General features: G+C 37.6%; 1 protein-coding gene and 1 pseudogene across 1 annotated transcript in view; one reads left to right on the top strand and one right to left on the bottom strand.

The window, feature by feature from the left end:
* Positions 1–24,930, top strand: part of LOC131679253 (uncharacterized) — a 108,761-nt gene that overhangs the window by 65,797 nt on the left and 18,034 nt on the right. The window contains exon 2 of the mRNA XM_058959946.1: positions 18,501–18,704. Coding sequence (XP_058815929.1) covers positions 18,501–18,704 — 204 coding nt within the window. The remainder of the gene's footprint in view (positions 1–18,500; positions 18,705–24,930) is intronic.
* Positions 9,656–9,849, bottom strand: LOC131686454 (U4 spliceosomal RNA; annotated as a pseudogene).

The raw sequence follows: 24,930 nt of genomic DNA, 5'->3' as shown, positions 1-24,930 counted from the left end.
TCACTGAAGCTCTAAGACAATTTCGTCTGAATTTCATAACCATGTGGGTTAAAATATTAAGAACCAAATACGGATCATTTATGTAAGTTAAACGAACACCAAAATACTGTTGAAATACGTTCTAGTAAGTTGACCATCAATGACTAATCTCGATAACTTCTGACTGACCGCTTCAATTTTGGCAATACAATGCCGATGGTAATGTTTGGGCACTTGACTAACCGTCCGACAGCAAATAAAGCCGTTCCCAACTTGTACGCACTTGACGCTGCTGTCGATTCTTTGTACGTTTTGTTTACATTCCATTCCGGTTTGCGTAAACTAAAACATCGTAATAAAAAAGAATCCAGAGATGGCACAGAACGACACTATTTATGCGTTGCCAGCATTCGTTACATCATCATCATCATCATCATCATGTAGGAGATAAACATGAGCTCATGTGTGGCATGGGCGGATATTTACGTGACATAACCACTGGCCTTGAATGGGTTGTACTCTTAACCGACTGGAAAATATATTCTTGCTGATATCAACAGTTGTGTTATTACAAGGTGACACGGTTGAACATGTGCTAGTTATTATAGTAGTGAAATTCCACCAGTGTGGCTGATTGTTCTATTGTCTAGATAATATAGGCATATAGCAAGTAGTAAGATTATACAAGGTTTTGGCGTTTCATTCGCGAGATCGTAATTTGTTGCAAACGAAATGAACAGGGTAGAACTATTAGCTTGATCTATTGAGCGGAATGAATGAAAATATTTTTTTTTTATTATGTTCGGAAATCTGATGATAATAAAAAGACTATAAACAAAATCAAAACAAACAGCTCACGTAAACTATCACGCCAAAACTTCAGCCGCGAGTAAAAAACTTCTGCCCAAACCGGTTTCGATCGTTTTGCAACTCTTTTCGTTCAAGTCGCCTAGATCCACACACCTCCCCTTGAATACGATGGTTCGGCGTGAGTTTGGTGATCAACTTTCCATTAGGGCGATGTAAATTTCGATATATTCTTAAATTTATTATAAATTATGGGATCATGGGGTTGTAATGAAATTCAAATTTGAATAAAAATATTTCTCTTTTCATTTATTTCACGAACGCAATTATCTATAGTTGTACTGCTTTGAACCCTAAATCGTTTCAGATTTTTGTTTGAATTAAAAACTAGAGGCTTCAATCTTAGCATCATTCGCTACTTCTTTCGGTTTAAAAAAAGCTCATCCTAATTTAGTAGATTTACTATCCTCATGGCTCATTCTGCATAATCGAAGTAGTATAATCATACGTGAATCATCCTAGTGGCTTTATTCTGACGCGCCATAGAAATTTTCAGAGGTTTAGTTTTCCGGTCGCCTGGAACCACAATTCGTTGTGCAGACTGGTGTGGTTGTGCTGTTGGTCAATTATCTCCGTTTGCGATTGGCAGAAAAAAATATCTTTCAACTGAATGACCTATATTGATGTTGTCGCTGAGGGGTTGTACACAGGTAGGCATTATTCGAATCGTGAGCGAATTTCACGAAACTCGATTATTTTGAATGATAATTTGGACTTTAAACTCGTATTAGGGAGTCTTAGATGGGATCTTGTGTTCACAAATGACTTACAGAGAATTTGCTTTTAGTGGCAAATTAATTTGTTTGTCCTTCACTAACTAAAACTTCGCATTTATTTTTTCCAGCAGGCATTATGCAATGCAATCAGTTCTGTTAAACTATTTGCGCCGTTAACCTCAGAAAATGCTAAAAAAAATGGGATCCTATTTCTGCTATTTCTTCTCCTTGCCACCCTTAGCTTTTGTTACCAAATTTGAACCAAATCAGTCAACCATGTTGAAATGATTAAAAATAATCTGGGAATCAAAATATGTATATGGAGAAAAATCACGATTTCAGATTTCCATCAATGGGTGTCTTTTTGAATTCCAAATACCGTCGAAACAACACTATATGCAGTGCAGGCCCGCAGCCAGGATTTTGTTTCGGGAGGGGCTAAGAATACAATATGTACTTTTAATAGTGTTTATGCACCAGAAAACCTAATGATATTTCGAAACATCGTTGCTGTCTAAGCCTATGTATTTGCGAGCAACTTAAAGACTTAATCACTCGCAACACGGCTTAATGTGCTAGGTTAACGAAGCCGTGGATCTATCATATATTTACAATGCGTGAAACTTAAAACAAATAGTGGAAATCCGACAGATCACACACACGCAATTTGCTATTTGCTGTGAATATCTTCTTTCATCTGTCAGACCGGACTAAGTGACAATTTATTGATTTGATGAAAAACGAGTTTAAAGTTTGAATCCAGTAGGCAGCATCCTTTTTACTATAACTAAAAATATATTTTTGAAATAACTTTTGCTAGTTTTTTTTCCATACGTTTATTTGACACGGCATTTCCAAAAGCTTTTTACGCCAGTTTCTTTTTTTACATAGCACGTTACAAAAATCCTTAAGACTAATTTTAACTATACTAGTAATTTGTCTAAAACTAACACTGAAATCACTTTATTGTTTGCTTTTTTCCTTACATTGTTATATTTCATAATGATCTAGTATTTTTTGTATTTATTTACTTTTTTCTGTTATTGTCTAAATTTAAAAACTGAATATTCTAGGACACTTTAATTGGTGAATGATTAGCCTTGGATGAGAGTATGAGGATATGAATTTAATTAAATTTTGACAGACGCTGTTTTTAGAAAATGATAGATAAGTTCCATGTATAGAGGATCGCGATACGCCAGGATGTCTCTAACAGGAACATGGATTGGTCTTCCTCGGACTTGTAAAGAATCTACTAATTGTGATCTGGCTTCACGATATTCAGTGCAGGACCAAACAACATGCTCAATGTCATGGTAACCCTCTCCACAAGCACAATGATTACCCTCAGTGAGCCCAATACGACGGAGATGCGCATCTAAAGTATAATGATTGGACATGAGTCTTGACATCACACGGATGAAGTCCCGACTTACATCCAATCCTTTGAACCATGCCTTCGTTGACACTTTAGGGATAATTGAGTGTAGCCATCGTCCCATATCTCCACTGTCCCAAGATGTTTGCCAACTAGCAAGTGTCCTCTGTCGAGAAGCGCTATAAAATTCATTGTAAGCGATGGGTCTTTCATATATTTCACCATCTAGTGCACCAATCTTGGCTAAATTATCAGCTTTCTCATTTCCCGCAATAGAGCAATGGGCGGGGAGCCACACTAGGGTAAATTTATAACATTTTCTTGTTAGGTTACTCAGAGATTCTCGTATCTTCCCCAAAAAGAATGGATCTTGATTATCAATCCTCTTTGAGCGTAGAGCTGCAATTGTGCTGAGACTATCAGTGAGGATAAAGTAATGGTTCGGGGGTAAAGTATTAATTATTTGCAAACTATAGTGAACTGCTGCTAGTTCCGCTATATAAACAGAGGCGGATTCTGCAAGTTTGAGAGAAATTGAAAAATTATGGTTGAAAATACCGAAACCAGTGGCCTCACTGATTCGTGACCCATCAGTGTAAAACATTTTAAGGCAGTCTATGTGTTGATATTTACTTGTGAATATTTTAGGGATCTCCCGCGAGCGTAGATGATCCGGAATTCCACGAATCTCTGCTTGCATGGACGTGTCGAAGAATAAAGTGGATTCAGGAGTATCTAGTATATTGACGTATGTGGGAACATACCTAGCAGGCGTTATTTCTTGTGACATGTGATTGAAATACACTGTCATGAATCTGGTTTGGGGTTGGAGCTCAACAAGTCTTTCAAAATTTTCAATTACCAGTGGGTTCATAACCTCACATCGAATAAGTAAACGAGAGGAGAGATCCCAGAATCGGTCTTTTAAAGGAAGAACTCCCGCTAGTACTTCAAGACTCATCGTATGGGTCGACTGCATGCAACCTAGGGCAATTCGTAAACAACGATACTGTATCCGTTCCAGTTTAATAATGTGAGTGTTCGCAGCTGAACGGAAACAGAAGCACCCATATTCCATTACTGAAAGTATTGTTGTTTGATACAATCTTATCATGTCACTTGGATGAGAACCCCACCATGATCCAGTTATTGTTCGCAGAAAATTTATCCTTTGTTGGCATTTCGTTATTAGATATCTAATGTGGCCTCCCCATGTGCCTTTAGAATCGAACCAAATTCCAAGGTATTTAAAAGTCAGGACTTGGGCTATCGATCTACCAACCAACTGGAGCTGAAGCTGAGCCGGATCACGCTTCCTTGAGAAAACGACCAACTCTGTTTTCTCTGTAGAGAAATCGATGCCCAGTTTTAAAGCCCAAATTGATAAATTATCCAAGCTATCTTGCAATGGTTGTTGTAAATTTATAGCTTTTGGTCCTGTGGCAGAAACCACCCCAACATCTGCAAGTTGTCTTAGAGTGCATGGGCTGACAATACAATTATCAATGTCATTCACGTAAAAATTATAGAGAAGGGGGCTTAGACAAGAGCCTTGTGGGAGGCCCATGTAACTTATTCTGAGTGTTGCCAAATCGCCATATGAAAAATGCATGTGCTTTTCTGACAATAAATTGTATAGATAATTATTTAATATCGGTGAAAGACCACATTGATGTAGCTTCTCCGAGAGAACATCAATGGAGACTGAGTCGAATGCTCCTTTTATGTCTAAGAACACAGACGCCATTTGTTCTTTTTTTGCGTAAGCGAGTTGGATTTCTGACGAAAGTAGCGCCAGGCAATCATTCGTTCCCTTTCCTCTCCGAAAACCAAACTGGGTATCTGAGAGCAAGCCGTTCGCCTCAACCCAATTGTCGAGACGTCGTAGGATAATTTTTTCCAACAATTTCCTGATGCAGGATAGCATTGCAATCGGTCGATACGAGTTATGATTGGAGGCTGGTTTTCCCGGTTTTGGAATGGCGATAACTCTCACTTGTCTCCAGTCACGCGGGACAATATTCTGCTCAAGCAACTTGTTGAATAAATTCAACAAGCGTCTTTTTGCTAGGTCAGGCAGATTCTTCACCAAGTTGAATTTAATTCTGTCTAGTCCCGGAGCATTATTGTTGCATGAGAGGAGTGCAATTGAAAATTCCATCATTGTCAAAGGCGAATCTATGAAATCGTTACTTGTGGGAGCATCGCGAATGATTTTCTGCGCAGGAGCAGAATCTGGACAAATTTTCTTGGCAAAATTAAATATCCAACGATTCGAAAAATCTTCGCTTTCATTAGTCACGTTACGATTCCTCATTCTTCTGGCTGTGTTCCAAAGAGTACTCATTGATGTTTCTCTTGACAAGCCATCAACGAAGCGTCTCCAATAACTAGACTTTTTGGCACGACGGAGACTGTCAAATTTGTTTTGCAAAATGAAATAATTTTCAAAGTTCTCACGTATACCCCCTTTCTGTTTCATAATTTCTTTGTAGGCAACTTGTTTAGCTTCATATGCATCAGAGCACTCTTTGTCCCACCAAGGATTAGGGAGCCGTCTATTTATTGTCATTCCAGGATTGCATTTCGTTTGGGCTTGTTCTGCTGCTTCAATAATTAAACCCGCTAGGAATTCATATTCTTCGGTAGGGGGTAGCTCTTCTGTCGAAGCAAGAGAAGTGGAAATTAATGTTTCGTATGTTTTCCAATCAATATTTCGTGTTAAGTCATAAGGAACATTGATTGAATTCGTAAGGCCTAATTCACTGTTAATTGAAACAACGATTGGCAAATGATCGCTACCGTGAGGATCAGGAACAACCTTCCACGTGCAATCTAACCGAAGTGATGTCGAGCACAGAGATAGATCTAATGCACTTGGACGTGCAGGAGGTCTGGGGATGCGTGTTGTTTCGCCAGTATTTAAAACTGTCATATTAAATTCGTCACAAACATTGTATATCAAAGAGGATCGATTATCATTGTAGAGGGAACCCCACAATACTCCGTGCGAGTTGAAGTCTCCCAGTATCAGACGCGGAGCAGCCATGGATTCCACTACCTCGAAAATTTGACGTTGTCCAATTTGAACTTTGGGAGGTATATATATAGAAGCGATAGACATGTCTTTGCCTTTAATATTCGTTTGGACTGCTACAGCCTCAATGCCAGCAATCATGGGGATGGTAATTCTATAGAAAGAATAGCACTTTTTAATTCCTAGAAGCACTCCTCCATATGGGGTGTCTCGGTCTAGGCGAATAATGTTGAAATCATTTAAGTTGAAATTAATGTTTGAGGTAAGCCATGTTTCACATAGAGCAAAAGCATCGCATTTTAAATTATGCAGTAAAATTTTTAAAGAATCAATTTTTGGTATGATACTTCTGCAATTCCACTGTAAAACAGTGATGGAGTCTTTCACCTTAGGAGTTGAATTAACCATTGAAGGATATAATTGCTGCAAGGATGGGCCATTGAGCAATCAGCTGCTCTAAAAATGTTCTAATTGTTGGGAGGAAAGCTGAAAGTATACTCTTTAGTGGTTCAGAAATATTGAATGCTTTAAAAATCCAATCAAGAATTTCAGAAAAATTTCAATAATCCTACCCCCGGCTGAGGCTCAGAGGAAGTCGAAATTTTATTATTTCCAGTAATGGTGTTCTGTTTGGATTGTACGTTCCCAAAACCGGGTGGAATTGATTTCGGTTTTGAATCGGAATTTTTCGGTTTTGGGCGCAGTTTATCTATTGGTGGAGAAATTTTAAGGCCCTTGCTTGGCAGCTTGGGAAAAGAAGACTGTTTTCTTTTTCTGGAATTTCCGGGTAAAACAAATGATGTACCTTCGCACGCTCTGTCGGAGTCAGACTGTTCCGAAAATAGAGATGTGTAAGTGTTTTCTAAGAAGATGGGTTTAGGGGTAGCATTTTTCAACATTTCTGCATAGGAGCGCTTAGACCTCTCCTTCAAGGATCGTTTAATTTTATCCTCGCGCAATTTATAAATGGGGCATGCAGGGAGCTCATGCGAATTTTCTCCGCACATTAAACATTTTTCTGAATTTTCATTACATGTATCCTCTTGATGAGAACCCCCACATTTGCCACACCGTGCCTTATTGGAACAGTAAGTGGCTGTGTGGCCAAGCTGTTTACAATTAAGGCAATTCATTACACGAGGGATGAAAAGGCGAACAGGGAGACGAATCTTATCGATAATGACATAGTTGGGCAGCGCAGACCCAGCGAAAGTCACTCGAAACGAGTCAGACAGTCGATAAACTTTTTTATCTCCTTCGTGTGATACTGAATGCAATTGCTTGCATTCAAGTATCTTTACGTCTTTAAGTATGGTGTCTTTGAAACGACCAACCCCATGCTTAATTATGTCATCAACAGTCAAACTCGATTCTGTGATGACCCCATCAATTTCAATTTCCTTTGAAGGAATATACGCTCTATACTCACGCGTAAAAAGCTCGCAAGAAGCAATTGCATTGGCTTGTTTGAGACTACCAACGACAATGCGTATTTTATCTTTATTAACTTTAACGATCTCTTTTACATCCGAGAATCGCGAAGTCAAATCTTTCGAAATTTGAATGATATTTAGCGCCTTTACTTTACGCCTAATAAATACAATCCATGGTCCCGTTGACGACTCTGGGTAAATTTTAATTCTACTCGGGTTTACATTTTCAACAGGCTTAGGGGGAGGGTCTGTCACTCGTTCTCCCATCTCTTCATCCATTTTACGTAGCACGAAAAACTATCACAAAAAGGAATGAACAATATACCTGTTATACCGGTAGAACACACCTCATGTGTTACGTTGTAAACTCGGTGCCCGTTGTTTGACAATGTGACACTTGCTGTCCTACTTCGTCGCGTTGCTTCTTCAGTAGAGAAATAGGCCTACCTGCAACACTTCAAAACTCTCTCCGGTTAAGCTGCTCGTCGGTATCACCACCACCAGCGCGCTCTCTCAGTTTCCACCACCGCGGTAGACAAATGTGGCTACCTGTGGCTTGCTGCGAAAATCCCACTGTCGATGCGGCACTTTTCGGTGCCGGTGGTTTCCTTATTCGTCGTACCACTTCTGCGGTAGACAAATAGAGCAAATGGGTCTACCTGTGACGCTTCCGCTCTCGTCGATTAGAATTGCTCGACGACACCAATACAAAATATTTTTCTGTGTGTACAGACACGATCACTGTCGATTTCTGCCACCGTGGTAGGCAAATTCGTCTACCCGCGGTTTGCTGTCAAAACACCACTTGTCGAGGATGCCGTTGACCACGCCTCCGACGTATCAACTGTCGACTCACACTTAACAAACTGATCTCTCTCTCTCCCACAAAAACGCATACAGCGTCTCGCACTCCGTCACTCTCTCCAGAACAAAACCTTCCACCTGGAGGCACAACCGTCTCGGCCGGTTGCAAAAACTGTTATGAACTTTTGCTAGTTGTTACATATTTCAATTCTGGCAAAAGTCGAATGTAGATGAAAAAATTCTTTATCCAGTGCTATCGTTATCTATTTTTTTATGTTTTGCGACCTAATCCGGTCTGACTTAACACCGACTAATTCTTGCTAACATAGGCTCTCATAACTAGATTCGCAAACCGTTTAACTCTTATTGAATACCTGTATAAGTAATTATCTGTTGTTTATTATCGTAGCAATCAATAGCGGGCTAGAATTGGTTTTGTAAATTTTATCGCTAAGTTTTCTATATTATATCCTTCACAACATTTTCACAATACGATCTTCGAACCAGTTCTTGAGTATGCACTAGATGAAAGTATATTATAAGTTGGGTAGGATTAGTCGAAATTTCGCAAAGAAATTAATTTTTCATAAAAGTTTCGGGAGGGGCTTTAGCCCCCTAGCCCCCCCCCCCCTCTGACTACGTGCCTGATGCAGTGAGAGGATTCGACCTCAGGTGAGTTGCGTACAGTGTAATGGGCTTACCAAATATGGTATGCTCTCCCCAGACGGTATAATCTGACCTTCATAGATTTAAGACCTTGTTAGAGGATGAAAAGTGTCTTTGTCAAGAATGAGGAATGGTGGAGTAGGGAAGGTGATACGTCTATTATTTGAATGGTAGAGTATTGGTAGATTAGATACACAGCTCATGTTGTGTGAATTAAAGAACATCGTTGACGACTGTCATTTCCGTGAACGCATCAGCTGTATTAATTACGGCGTCGTTTATGTTTTCGCATGTTGATTTGCGAAATCGCATTGTCTTTCGTCCTCAGTACAGTACATTTATTAAATATAAAACAAATGTCAAGTGAGTTTTTTCTTACGAAAAAATTAATGCGGAACACGAGTTTTGTGTTGGTTTTTCGATATTTCATGTTTAAAAAAAATTATGGGTGGGTAATGTCAGAGACATAACCGGAGTGAAGTAGAATACAAACTGTATGGCTGATAATACGAATGCTAAAATTTTGACTATCTTCTGATAGGTTGTATTCAAACCAGTTATTTCGTTATTTTTAATGGAAATGCCAAAATATCGTACAACAACACCTAAAATATTCGCACATATTTATCCTCATATGGTAACCCTGGAAAGAGCATTTAATGAGAGTGAAACAATTCATTTGGCAACAGCAAAGGATCGGATATACTTGTACCGCTATTTCGTTATTTCGTGAAAACCCAATAATTGCATAACCTGAGGCGATTTAAAGCTACACTTTTGTGAAATCCCGACAAAAAACAAAATTACGTCTTTGTACAACGAGCTTTCTGTCCCGTTGTTGTAGTGAATTATGCCCCCCGATGTGGTGAAGTTTACCCCGCAAAAGTGCGTTTTGCCTTAGCTTTCAACTAGCAATAATCGCACCTCGGTTGTACCTCATTGGCTACGATATCGCCACTGCGCAAAGTTTTGCCTTACCCATTTTTCAAAGTGTAATTTAAAATGATTTTGAAACATTGCAAATTGTACATGTTCTTGAATATTTTGAAAAGCGTTATGATGGCGTTTGGTTTAATGATATTTATTAGATTCGCCCAATTAATGATTATAGCTAAACTATGATCATATTTCCTTAGAGGGCGCGTTTTATCCCATGTCTTCATAAATATTATTATACTCAAACCTTAACCAAGCAGGTATCTTAGAGTGGAATTTTCACAATAACCCTGCAATTGTCACGTATGATAATCGACAACGAATTCAGTACCAGGACATGACTTTTAATGGAGCTTTTCACTTGTGTAGTCGCGATATTCGCAAACAACATAAGTAAAATGCACATAGGTTCATTTAGCCCCACATAAAATAAGCGGGGCTTAGTGTGGATACAATTAATCTGGATTTATGGATCGTGATTTAACCCATTCATGCCCATGTTGTTTGTGGACAACAACGTTTTTAAACAGCTATAATTTTTGATTGAGACGAGATTTACTCACAAAAACAAATAAGGCTCATTAATGTGATTATTGCCTTTAATTTGAGTATTAACAGTTACAAGGATCAGCTCTAGAACTGAAGTTATTGCAATTAGTCAGATTGAATTCCGATGGAGCAGTGCTGCCAGGGACAGTTTACGTTGACGACGGAAAATGATTTTTTCATATATCTTCGTTATGGTGCAATATTATTGAAAACTGATAAAACTTATCAATTTGAACTGTCGTTGGCTAGGTTTTCCACGTAATTGGACTATTGTAATTATTCTTGGAGAATTGTATTGAGCATTAGAAGGTAAAAATTGACCAGCCTCTAGCACTGCCATGGAAGCACCTATCTTTATGAAAATAAGCTTTTCGTGTTTCTTTACACCATCGTTTTCAAGGAAAAATAGTTTTGAAACCCTACATGCACTAGAAAAAAGTTGGGCATGAAAGGGTTAACTATGATGATACGTAAAACTTTTTTTCAGTTTGCTCCGAGGACCGTATATATTAAGTTTTCCTTGGTAGTGTAAAAATGCTCTATAAACTTGTAAATAAACTTTCCGAAGTAACTTGTATCAAATCATCAAAAAAATCATAATATCAGCTTCCAATAAGCCAATACCATTTCCTTTACCCAATGAAACAACCGGTGCTTATCTAATCGTTAATCGCGATCGCACTACTGCTTGCTAGAGGAAAACATACCAAAGAGCACACGCTAGTCACAACTTTATTGTATACACCACAGAGCCCTCTGAAACGCGCGCCGTGGTGAATTTATTTGTACACGCACCTAACGCCACATATAATTTACAGAGCAAGAGACCAAACCACCCCATCGCCAATCCATTTATTCAGCTCCAAAACAAAGAGCTCTCTGCTTTTTCTGTGATGTGTCATCATTGTATCTTCCGTGTGTGCATGAAACTGGCACGCCCGTGCATCATTAGAATGGAATGCTATCAGCAGCGCCTGGCGGCAGTCATGAGATGTATCACCAACCACCGAAGAATGCGAGCTTACAAGAATCACAGCAGCTGCTACGCTTACAACGTCAGAACACAAACTAACGAATTTTTCTTATGTGCCCTTTTAATACGTGTCGCGGCTCATTTGATGGAAAAGAGGCAGTCCTAGCAACGCTTGCTGCTTGAGCGCATTGTTCCGATCAATCATGGGTCGGATAATTACTACTTTTTTTAAAATCCATTATTTCCGTTATTTTTAGTAACTGTACATCCTACAGAATTTGATACAAAATTGTTGTACATATTTTCAATCAGATAGCGCAATAATCTTATTTTTCCATTGAGTACAATGGCAGATATTCACGTTCAAAAATATTCTTCGGGTGGGAGATTTTTGTTCCAATTGTTCCTTCTTTTCCAACACGAAGCTGCGCAAATTAATCCACGGAAATGAATCCTAATAATCACCTTCTCTCCCGCTGTTTACATACAGTCTGCGGACATCGGACAAGTGGACTTGCTGAAACCGACTGGAATGACAATTCTTTCTGATCAGGATTTGCGACTCGGTGTATGAAATTAGCGGGAACCAATCAGAGCTTCAGTCAGATGATTTGAAATCAGTTTTTACGCGCATGTGTGTATACTATCTTAATTCCATCAGAAATGAAAATGATGGCCTCTAGTAGTAGCACGTATCGATACACACTGATTCATCCACCAGTCGTGTACAGCTCACAAATATTTCAGCGGTATTGTACAGCCATCCATTCGCGCCAAGCAGCTAAATACAAATGTTGATAGAAACAAATGTGTAGCGGACCTATATTTAACACTTTTCATCATTTAAGTGTTCGGTTGATGCACCATATTGACGGTTCTGATCGGGATGAGCTGAAAATTTTCACCATTTTCGGTAGTTTTTGAAAGATTTTTTAAAATACCGTATTTTCGGTATTAATGCATGTTATATATACTCCAAATTTTAATACTACATTGCGGAACATATTTTCGATAAAATTGCCTCAAACCTCAAATCATTCTATTAAGTATGATGGAAGTTATTAACGTTCAAAATCTGACGCGACTGCCACAGCCGATATTTTGAAACGGGACCCCCATATTGAAACGTACAAAGTATTCTACTTCAAAAAAGCGGACATCAATATAAAACATACGCTTGGGGGCACTATCACTACTATATTGTAAATTTGAATTATTTTGACAAGAAAATAATGCGTAATTTTGTGTGAAATACGCCAAAATGGAGTGAAGAGGACATAAAAAACGCAATAGCAGCTGTTCAAGATGGCGCCAGTATACGATCAGCCTTTAAACAATTAATGGTTCCGTTCGAAATATTATGTGGTCATGTGAAAGAAATGTGCTCGTGATCAATGAAAGCGCGTCAGAGATTTCGCGTGAGTTAGCAATATAATAATTAAAGATGTCGTTGAAGTAGGTAATCGAAAAAAAACATAATCGAAAAACCGAATGCTCCGAATCGCAAACGTGATCGTCGCACAGCTAAGTAACCACCTTAGCCGGGATGGACAACCTCAATTCAACACTCTGGCGACGACGAGGACACCGAAGAAGTCATTTGCAAGTACAGAACCAGCTGCTGGAAAAACATGGTTTTTCTACAATTCCCTCTGCGGTTTCGTGATTTTTCACATTATTTGCCACTTCTTTATTTTCTTACCTGAATGACGTTAATGGAAGGCATTTGTTATTAGATTTAAAAAAATTTAGCCAGACCTAATATAATTACTACCAAAATGTTTCCAGATGTATAACTTTTCCAACGAGTGCTTGTTTGTCAAAATCAGTGCAAAATACCATTGCATTGCGAAAAAACTGACCTACTTGACCTCACTCTACTCTACCAATCGAAAATAAATTATGCACGCAATATATCACCAAACGTCCAAAGTCCTTCAAATATCCTCAAAGGCACACAAATTAGCCTTCACTCCTTTTATCAAGTTTAGGGTAAAGGTTCGATCGATTGGTGTAGCCACTTTCAATTACACTTTCACAAAAGCATTTTTAAACATAGCGGTCACGAAGGATGTCATGAGCTGATGAGCGGAACGCGAAACAGTAAATCTGAGTCAAACAATAGGTTTTGTGCCCGTATGTACAAATGGTTTTTACCAAATTTCTTTCAGTGCATTTTTAAAACGGTACGATAAAAACACTATGAGTTCTGTAGCAATCTAAGACGATATAGTGGAAGATGCCAAGTCAGGCCGAGAAAGTATCGAGACTTCATGACACCTCAAAAAGCGGAGTGGTCACTTTTGGAGGCTTCCATGTAGATTTGTCCATTGACGGTTCCAGATGTGAAGATGTCCTGAATATTTTCCCCATCCGCGAATCGCTTGCCAAACGAAGTAGAGAATTTCGACATCTTCTTCCACTTTTTAAATAGTTTCCCTGTGCAAGTTTTGGCACGATGTTCGTGCCCAAATTTTTTGGCTTGAAAAAACTTTTGTAGGTGGGCTTCTAAAATCTAAAATAATGTTGATAATTATTGTAAGTAATGGATTTTTTTATTAATGTCTTAAATAAGTAGGCTGCCTAGAGGCGGTCTTGGGCACCTGAGCGAATAAAAAACAAAAACTTTTTTTCTACTAGTTACTTCAACCACTGAGAACTGGCATACAAGTAAAGTTTTCAACTTGTGTAAGAAATAAAACTGTCGTTTTGAAATGACAACAGCAAATAGCAACTTGCCACTGGCCGGCGTTTCGATGGGCCAGCAATTGCTATACGGGACTTGTGTGCAAACTTGGATACAATGGTGACTTACGCATGGAAACCTGTATGCGATGGTGGTTTTCAACGAATTTCGAAATTCTTCAGGTGAAATTCCGAAGTAAACAAACAAATAACAAATTTTGTTTGTGGTTACGAATATGACATATACGACCAGGAAAAGTTCTTTTCGTGCGCTATCGATAAATCTAGTCTTTCATCGATTGAAGAATTCGACTGTAACGTACACAAACAGATCTTAATTTCGGCTAAGCAGTCTCTTATGGATTAAAACGAATTATGTTACGATTACTTCGACGTTTCGATGCAGGGTTCGCATCATCTTCAGGGGGCAAATCTACTCATTCGTTCCTTGAATGAATGAGTAGATTTGTCCCCTGAAGATGATGCGAACCCTGCATCAAAACGTCGGAGTAATCATAACATAATTCGTTTTAATCCATAAGAGACTGCTTAGCCGAAATTAAGATCTGTTTCATAAATCTAGTCATTCGTGGAATAGCTTTGAACTCGTCCTAAATAACAGAAAAGCTAAAATTTAAAAACTTCACCTAGGGTAATGAGCCTTTGTTTGCCCTAACCATGTGAAGCCGTGTGTTAGAGCACGTTAGCCACCTTTGGTCAACGCATTGGTTCAAATGGCAAGGCGATTTTTGTTATCATAATGGTTCATAAAAAAGCAAAGATATTGGTACCAATTCATACCTATTTCATCAATTGTATTCCAAATAATTAATGAAATGGTGAGGCACCCTACCTTATACGGCTAAAATAGGCTCTTCACTCTAATACGCTCGAAAACTCAATATCGCTTACAACGTATTTGAAACAGAATGTAATGCAGCATAAACATATTGGAGAATGTATTACACAGTACTTGAAGTGTAAAACTAGAGACAGCGCCATATGTCTAATACAAAATGAGAAAAAAATCTGCCAACTAGCCCCAGATTCCCCTAAATATTATTAAATGGTAAGGACTTCAATATTCTAACAGCAGCATTCACCCAAAGTTTTTCATACATACTTCTTTTCAGCTAAAATTGCGCATAATGCTAGTTTCGGTACGATAAGTAATCACTATCGACTGTAAAAAAAATTTCACTCAGGTGCCGAACACCGCATTGAGGCGGGCAAAGTATTTTACAAAAAAAGCTGAACTTCCGAATTATTCTACTAAACCAATTCACATCTACAGTGAAATGCTAGTAACAGGCTACTCAAAAATATATTTTTTAGTTATTGAAACAAAAATAGTTAAAATTTGTTTAATGAAGATTACCACTAAGCGCAAAATAGTTTTTTTTTCACGTTTTCCTCGAATATTCAAGCAATGTGCATATGTGAAAGGTGGGAATAAATGCTAGTGCGGATGACAACATACAATCATGTTGTAGTAGTTTTATTTTGATTTTTATTGAGACCGCCTAGAGGCGGTGGTAGGAACTAGAGGGTTAAACAGTTAAGTGCAACTATTTTCTGGAATAATAAGTTTATACCATTCAAATCCACCATATACGAAATGTTGTCGTGATAGAATTCGACGGTGCAATCGCAGAAGAAACCTTTGTTTTAAGTACCAACATGAAAATATTGCAATAATGTCACATGCACGTTGAAGACAATGCAATCAAACTTCGAGCTTCGACAACTTCGATCTGTCTTCAGAAATACTCGATTTTGCAATTACCAAGTTCATTAAATGAAGAATTTTGCCCACGCAGCGGCGTTCGAGTGGTGAAAAGGCGGTTGGAAGACCTCATTTTTTTCCTCGTGACCCTGCACTCTGGATTTGCCTATTCTCAGATTACGCTGTGTATTTATGACGATCAGTCTCCCACGTGTCAATATTGTTTACGATCTGCGCTCTGTGGAAAGCCCTATGTGGGGGTATCCAAAACCAAAACGGAACCGTTGATTTTTTACATTTACAGTTAATAAATAAAGTAAAACTGTGACTGGGTTATTGGATTTAGCCTACAGTTTTGTAGATCGTGATGAGATTCTTATTCACGACGTTGAAGCTTTTTGAGTATTGGCCAATAGCATCTCGGGCTCTTCAGTTTATTTTCTGCGAAAACTTCGGCAAAACGTCGGTTTTGTGGCTTTCAATCGGTTGCTCTCTTCAGGTATTCTTATGACTTGTGAGTTACGGTTGTAAATATATTTTCCTTGTTGTTTGTATCTTCGTGGCATGTTGGTTTATGATTCATCGGAGCAGTTAATGTTTGTTGACATTTAATTCTGCTTACTCGGAAAAATGAACCTTAGGGTGAAACCTTTATAATCGAAGCAAAAAATAATTGCAATGAATGCGTTTCTTTTAGATTAAAAATTATATGTGGGATGAAGAATGGTGATATTTTTCCTAACTTGTTGTTCAATATAGCGCTCGAAGGTGTGATATGAAAATTTGGTGTGCATATGGACTATTATTAAGAGGTCACACATGCCTCTATGCGCCAACGACGTTCTAATCATATTCAAGGTACCCTCCCAAAATGCCAGAGCTGGACACGTCGTCAAACGAAATCTAAACAAAACCCACAAAATTGCTGGAACGAAAAGCAGTATAAGGTCATCTGTCGTTATTTGATAAAAAGAAATGGGTAAGATGGCAGTACAGAATTAAATGGGAGGAGTTAAACGAAACGGCAATTCAGATTCGGTCAACCCGAAGTTTAGCTGACGCTTCTTTTCAATATGAAACAATTTTACAAGCAATACTCGCCAGAGGACACACAAATATCCATGAGTTGTACTTGGCCGTGCCGTAGTGTTGACACAGATTGATTCGGAAATATGTTTCCTGAGGTGATTTCGATGAAGCAACGGTTCGGAAGTTACAATTCATTATCGTTTTCGAAATACCTCTGTGACCCTATATGCTAGACGTCAACAGATAGCATCCAAAACATCGGATCAGAGGTTGTTCAAACAGTAATTTACAGTGCGGATGATTTACATCGAAGGAAGTGGAATGTATCAACAAAATTGAAATTTTAAGGTCGTGCTTACATCCAGTTTATGAATACGTGCGATATTAAACCGCCGTGTCTATTATCGTAATCCAGTTTAGCAAAATTAGTTGTGTTGCGAATAAACAATGTCTTTGAATGAGCGAGGCAAAGAGTAGACTATTTCTATAGATTGTAGGGTGATGAGCCTATTTGCGCCATGTTTCTATTATCACCCTACCCATTTGAAGCCGTTGGTTAGAGCAGTGTCTGCCATCTTTGTTCAACGCATTGAGTCAAATGGTAGCGCAACAATAGGGGCACTCGATTCGAGTTTTCATTGTGCTCAAACACGAGAATTTTACTGTTTTCAACGCATTTGTGTTATTATATTGGTTCTTAACAACGAAGCAAAGCGGTTGAAGTAAATTTTTACGCAATCCATTGATTGTAAGGCAAGAAATTACCGATTTAGTGAGGCACCTTGCTTAGTATGGTGAAAATAGGCTCATCACCCTACTATGACTGTTCAATTTTCCCGCGTGTGCTATCAGAAACAAAGAAAGGTTGTCTGCTCGAAATTTTGCTCTGTCACACAGATCAGTGCATTGCGTATTTTCACTTAACCCAACGTTTTTCCTGGCATCACAATTAGATATACGTACGATACTGCCCGCATCCCTCTGAAGCTGATGAATGATATTTATAACCAGTAGAAGTAGGCCGGGCGTACGTCAAGAAATATTCACATCTTTGCCTAATGATTATTAAGGTTACTTGATGGTGCGTGGGCGATAGATGAAAATTTTATTACATTTCAAGATCAATTTTAAGTTGGTGATGTACATCGATGGCATGTTTATTTGTACAATGAGTATACAAAATGAGTTTAATATCCTAACTGTGGACGCCGCCGTCACATCATATGTTTATCAACATTGAATTCGATGGCAATTTCTACCACAAACCAGACAAATTGTCAACTTGAAGAGCGTCGACACTCGTCAAAGAGACAGCCGGTAAAAATAGAATATGATATAAACATATAGGAATTGAAATCCTCATCTGAGCATCTCTTCCACCACCGAGCAAATTAATCAAATGCAAAAGTAGTGTAAATTTAGATCTTGCCGAGGATTGTCCACTAAGGTGGCAAATTCAAGTTTGCCTTTGTCTGTCTCGTTTGGCAAGCAGGACTGGCCTTGTCTGGTCCGTTGTTCTCTTCTTGTCTCGCCTTGCTATGCACCATTCATTCGATTAGATATATTATGAAGAAATCACGAGACATACCGTTAGACTTGCTATTTGGTTCCGTCCCGACTAAATTGGAACTAATTCAATTTATTTCCAAATTTTAAATTCCTTCAAATGGTTCCAGGACTAATTTCCCGTTTGCTTCTTTCTTTTGTTGTCTCATTACACAGCCAGTGCGCTGAAATGCTGGCGATGCTCGTCCGATGCCTCGACGGCGGCCTTCTGCGACGATCCGTTCAGCCAGGATATCATCACGGAGGCGCAGCGTCGCTGGAGTTACGTTGATTGCAGCTACCCACCGGGAACCGGTTCATATCCATTCAACCAGCAGGTGGCGCAAACTCGGTCCGTCTGCAAGAAGATGAAGCAGTACAGTAAGTATCGATTGTTAATCATTGACAATATAAACCATGCACCGTAAACCATTATGGTAAAAGTGGATGAGGGATTGGATCCGATTGTACATATGTATATCATTTAATTTATAGAGAATGTGTTTATTTGTTGCATTGTTTACATTATTCGGAAATTTATCTCAGATAAGGCTACTGATTCTAAACTTCACAGATATGTTCCGGTTTTGGCACCTCTTCATTTTGCCCATTTCTAATTTTATATTTTTATCCAATTTTGTCAGCTTTAAAATTAATAATCTTAATTGTTCATTAAAATACTGACCAATAAATGACTTTTTAAAAATAATTTGTCAGAAAAAAAACGGCGCTGATCAAATAGAGAGGAAATATCCGAATAGGAATGTTTTTTTAGTCGATATCTGAACTAATGGTAATGAAATTTGACAACTGTTGCCATAAACTCTGCTACAGTTTTGGTCAAGTGAAAGCAAAAAACTAATTAGCTAATGCTCTTTCGTCAGTATTTATTGGAGGACGATCCTAGTATAATGACGTTCGTAAAAGAAGGCATAGAGCACGCCAGTAGCATTGAATAGAATTAGTTTATGACATGAGATATGTCGCTGCTCGTACCTAAATTCAAGTTGGTCTTATTAGAATCTAAATAGTACTAGGTGTAAACAAATGCATTCCTTGATTATATATGTAGAGGAGTGCCCCCGTTTGTGGGCCGTTACCGTTCTATATACCGTTCGATAGGAGTGACATACAGGGTGTTTGGTTCATGGGTAGGAACCTCTCGAGGGGTGAAAAAAATCGTGCTGCACATGCCATTAAATCTCAACCGTTAAAGAGTTATTGAATATTTTATGTAAAAAATTTATTTGTCTCAAAATGCCTCTAAATCAAAAAATATACTTTGTATTGTAAACCTCTTAGTTCTATTGGAAAGGTGAGAAAATTTCCTATTGAATGGTGTTCTCATATCTTTCAGGTAAGTTTTAGTTACTTTTTTGTTTTAAAGTAATTAAAGTAAAAGTTTTTTATGAGGTTTTTTGTTTATTTTCTCAAAATGATAAATTATGATGATAACAATATCTATTATCCAAAAGTTGTGTTTTAAAGCGATTCGTAATGTGTTCTTCAACATCATATTCCTATCTTTTCTTGTTTTTTTTTGTAATTTCATTGTTAAACTTTTCTTGTAGTCGACTTGCAAGTACTTAAAAGACTTTTGCCCAAAAATATGCTTTATATCTTTATTCCCAGGATTTCATTGCAAAGCTGAGACAATTTCCTACCCATTTATGCACAAATATCTTTTTGTTAAGAGTACTAAATGACTTTTTACTAGTAAAATAGCTCAAAATGAGTTAAAAATCAGAAAACCTATATTAGTCAAAAAAATTAGGTCCGGGATTAGGTTGACGATGTTCAGAGTGATTGCATAACCTTTATATATGCGAAAGGCAAAAATGTGAATTTTCTGTGTGGCCGACCTCTTCAACATGTAACACCGGAACCGGAAGTCGTAATTAAATGAAATTCAAAACCAGCCTATGGGAACGTTGTACCTTTCATTTGATAATAAGTTTGATAAAATCGGTTCAGCCATCTCCCAGTAACCGATGTTCATTTGTTGGTCACATATATACATACACACGCACACATACAGACATTTACCGAATTCGGCGAACTGAGTCGAACGGCATAGAAAGTCGAATGGCATTTCTATATGAGAAAAACAAAAATTACAGTAAGTGCCATACTTTTTCAATTAGAGCTAGTATTAGAGAAAATAAGATAAAAGCATTCAAGTTCAATAACCCAAACACATGAAAATAAGAAAAGATAAGTGTGTCATATCAAATAATAAATTATGCAGCTCTTCTAGACCAACAAACTGAATCATTAAAGTGGTGATATTAACTATTGATATTTTCGAGAAATGAACGAAAAATCGATTGAAAATATTAACTTTTAAATAAATTAGTTCTAATAGACTACTTAAATTCATTAACTGGAACAAGCGAGGACACTATTCAATAGGAAATTTTCTCACCTTTCCAATAGAGCTAAACAATTTAAAATACAATAGACACTTTTTGAATTGGAGGACGAACTAGTTATTTACAAAAAGTTCAATAACTCTGTTACGGTTGACCCCTAGAGAGATTCTCAATCATGAACCAAACACCATGTATACAACACTTTCCGCCAAAAAGTTATTAATTCAATTTGAAATAGAAAACTACAAGGAACAACCCAATGGGCTTGTGCGAATTTTTGACTTAGAAATACACTGCCCATAAAAGCATAAGAGTCCCATATGGACTTTTGTCGAAAATGAGTTATCTGTTGGATTGTATTCTGTATTGTACATTCATTCATTGTACAAAAGCGACAGATTGATGGCGAAAGATTCTTTGAGCATAAGCAAAATTCTAATCTAAATTTAGTGCATTGTTGTTCAAAAATAACGAAGTATGAGTGGGTGGGCGTAGCGTATTGGTAAATCGATTGCCTTGTGCGCAGCGCACCTGGGTTCGAGTCTCAACCCCGCACATAGGGTTAGAAATTTTTCATAAGAAATTTTTCTAACCCGAAGAGGTGAATGAACGTAAGGTTAAAATCTCTATAATCGAAATAAAAAAAAACGAAGTATGAAAATCAAAGTTATTTTGCTAATGACGTCGCATCTGAACCGAATATAATTGAAAGACTGTGCTGCACCTAACGAATGAGTGATGAAGCAAACAACCGAAACATGACATTGAGCTCAGCTTGGCCTAAAATCGTTTCTATTTCAATGTCAGCCGAAGATGATGATATCTCGGAGCTCTGAGCTGCTTTGATTCGTTGTAGATATTTATCGTGAGTTTCCATAGCAATTGAAGTTTGTCACATTTCTTGAAGAAAATTCATGCAGGAATTTTGATCTTTTAACTAAAACTTAACCACTTAGTCTTTTTAAAAGTTGTTACTATCAAAAATTGGTCAAACAATGTATTTAAATCAGTGACACTTTTTATTAAAAAATCAAATCAAGTTACTTTTGCAAGTGCAATTCGTCCATAATAAAGAAAAAAATTCACTGAACGTTCCCTTTTTAGCGAACGCTTATTTTCGGGCCATTCGTTTGACTCCTTCCATCCTTCCATTCCAAGTTTTTCTTGGTCACTTCGCTCGCCGCAGAACGCCGGTTTGCCTTGTATTACTTCTCGCTGTTAATTGTCTTTCGCGTTTTTTAAGATTCCGCTTGACGATTGCTCAACATTTTTCTATTGGGAACAGCCCAGGCGTCTTATGAGGTTTCATGTTCTTGGGCACCACCTGAATGTTGTTCGCGGCATACCACTTTATGACCTTTTTACCTTTCTCCTATCGAAAGGCTATACAATCACTCTGAAAATCGACTTCGATTTTCATAAATTTAGTCTCAAAAGAAAGCATTCCCATTCATTGCTATAAAAATGCAATTGAATCAAAGTACTGGTTCCGGAGTTATGACTAAAAGAATCCGATCACACGTGAATTTCTCATATAAATCTTTTTGCTCTTCTCCTATAGATGCACACTTAATTTTTTCAGCTGAATCTCAGCTTTTTTGCACCTTTCGCTGAAATCTCAACAGCTGAGATTTCAGCAAACATTTTTTTTGTTGAGATCTTAGTAAAAGTGACTTTTGATATCTGAGATTCGGACAATCTTTCACCGAAAATAAGCAAAAAAATCTCATCTTGCTGAGATGTCAGTTTCTAAATTTGCTGACTACACAGCTGTTGGGAAATTGATGAGCTGAATTGAGTGTGTGCAATCAGGCTGTCATATTTTTGTGTGTGTGTGAATGTGTATATGTATGTGACCAAAAATAAGTCTGTATGAGCATGCTATCTAAAAGATACAACACTTCACAAAATGTTTTCAAATTGCTTGGATTTACAGCTTCTCTGATGCCTAATCAAACTCACATTGACCAATTTGGATGCTTTCGGCGGAACTGGAAGCTTCGGGAAAGTGATAACGTCCCTAAATTTAATCCACATCTGCTTCTCAGAACTGTCTGACTCAACTTTCACAAATTAAATGAAAACATCAACATCCCTATTAACTACTATTGAATTTCATGTTAATCGGAGTTCTGCTTCCCGTGTTGCGGGTTGAAGTATGTGGTCACAAGTGAAATTTCTATATAAACTGGTATACCGGTAGTACCGACATTAAATTCATACCTGTTTGTCATACATTGCTGACTCGATCCTCACAATATTGTCAAGATGTAACACTCACATTGATTGCTATAGAATTTTGAATCGAGGTTATGAGTAAAAGAATCCTATCGCATATGAATTTCCTATATAAACCTTATTGACTTTCTCCTATAGGAAGGTTATGCAATCACTTTGAAAATCGACAACCTAATCTCTAAATCTATTTTTTGACTAAGATGCGTTTTCTGAAACATAAACAGGGGCGTAACACACCATTTTCATATTAACTTTTCATAAGGGCTAATAAGATTTGCAAACAGACGATTGCTTTGCTGATTTCTCTAAGGATAATTATAATTTCAACGCAGAAAACATGTCGAATTGCTTCTGCGAAGTCTTTACCCTTCGCAGAAGCAATTCGACATGTTTTCTGCGTTGAAATTATAATTATCCTTAGAGAAATCAGCAAAGCAATCGTCTGTTTGCAAATCTTATTAGCCGAAGGGTAAAGATGTTGATTAAGAAGTATTTTCATTGGAATAATGAATAATTTTTTTTTTACAAAAATCTCTTTATCCCTTTTGAAAAACTAATTTTGATTTGAAATATCTGGAAAGTAATGCCTCCATGTATCTTCCGCAATAGATTCCACATCTTCGAAATACGAGATGAATCTATCTTTTAATTGCCACTTTGCAAGTAAGTGGAGCCAGATCATATAATTAGACTTCGATGTTTCCATTGTCTATGTACACATGGATCTTGATTTTAGCGTTGTCACAAACAAGCACGTGTTTTAAGTTGTGCGAAATGAATCTTGTTGAAGGTTATCAGCACTATGTGCCCAACATGTAAGCGTGTACTATTGTAACTCCCGTTGTTTAAAAACTAGTGAACAATATTCGCCGGTTTTTTTTCTCTGGTCCAGATAACGTTTAAATAACGGACAGCAATTCCACACTTTTCATCGTCAAACAACGCCAGGCAACTATGAACGTAGATTGTCCAATGTTAATTCTATCAGGTTACTGCTACATTATGCAAATACTATTAAGCACAATACCATCTAATATCTTTTATTTCAAGCCTTCAAATACCCTGCCATCATTCCTATTGCCATTACATTAGGTCTCTTTTTAAAAATCTGAAGTTGAGACACGATATGACATGATGCTTTATTATTTTAATATCTAGTAAATCTATCATAGTGTGCCTAGGATTTAGATTTTTTAGGAATCCTGCACACGATCATCTTTGGAATATAATGCCACCTGGTGACAAAATCTCTAACCAGCTTATTTTTCTATATATGTTGATGTTTTTCTCATACAAACTTAATTATTGGCTCAAATTTGGAAGAGTTTTAGAGTAGCACAAAGAACCGTCCTACTATACATTTATTTACATCTCAGTTCAGTTTCTCATCTTGCACAGTTCAAATGCTAAAAATTGATCCGCCGCTATAGTAGGACAAGCAACCAAATTTACCCGTGCGCCGCTTTGTCTAGTTGCAAAAGCAAAATTCGAATCCTACTATCTAGTATGTGAAACGTGAACAATGAGTAACAATGCCAAGCCAATTTATTACCCGATTCGGTTAACCTGTGTTACTGTACTGCTGACTTTTCGAAATGTCCGGTAAGACCATCGAGTCGTGAAGTGGAGCAAATGTTGAAGAAGAACATTACGCTCGACATAGCATAAGTTCCACCATTTACGTCATGTGGTATTTATTTTGTTCAAAAATATTATCCTAGTAGAATAACTTGAAACACGTTGTCAAATGCAATGATATTTTATACAGCATTACAACAAACATAGACAAAGACACTATTGAAGTTAAGCTACATGACCTAACACATCGTATTAATCCCGCCACTATCACACAAATCATGTTAAAATACGATGAAGTGAAAACTGTTAAGGAAGACACTTCGAGGAACTTCTTTCCAGGTCTCCGCATATCTCATATCTGACTATCCAAATCACAAGGTGTTACATTAGCCGCTACACCATGGAAAACCTTGCTTGGA

This window comes from Topomyia yanbarensis, chromosome 2 (assembly GCF_030247195.1).
Source record: "Topomyia yanbarensis strain Yona2022 chromosome 2, ASM3024719v1, whole genome shotgun sequence".
Taxonomy (NCBI): Eukaryota; Metazoa; Arthropoda; class Insecta; order Diptera; family Culicidae; genus Topomyia; species Topomyia yanbarensis.
The sequence above is the reverse complement of the archived record's forward strand: the minus strand, read 5'-3'. Positions and strand labels throughout refer to the sequence as shown.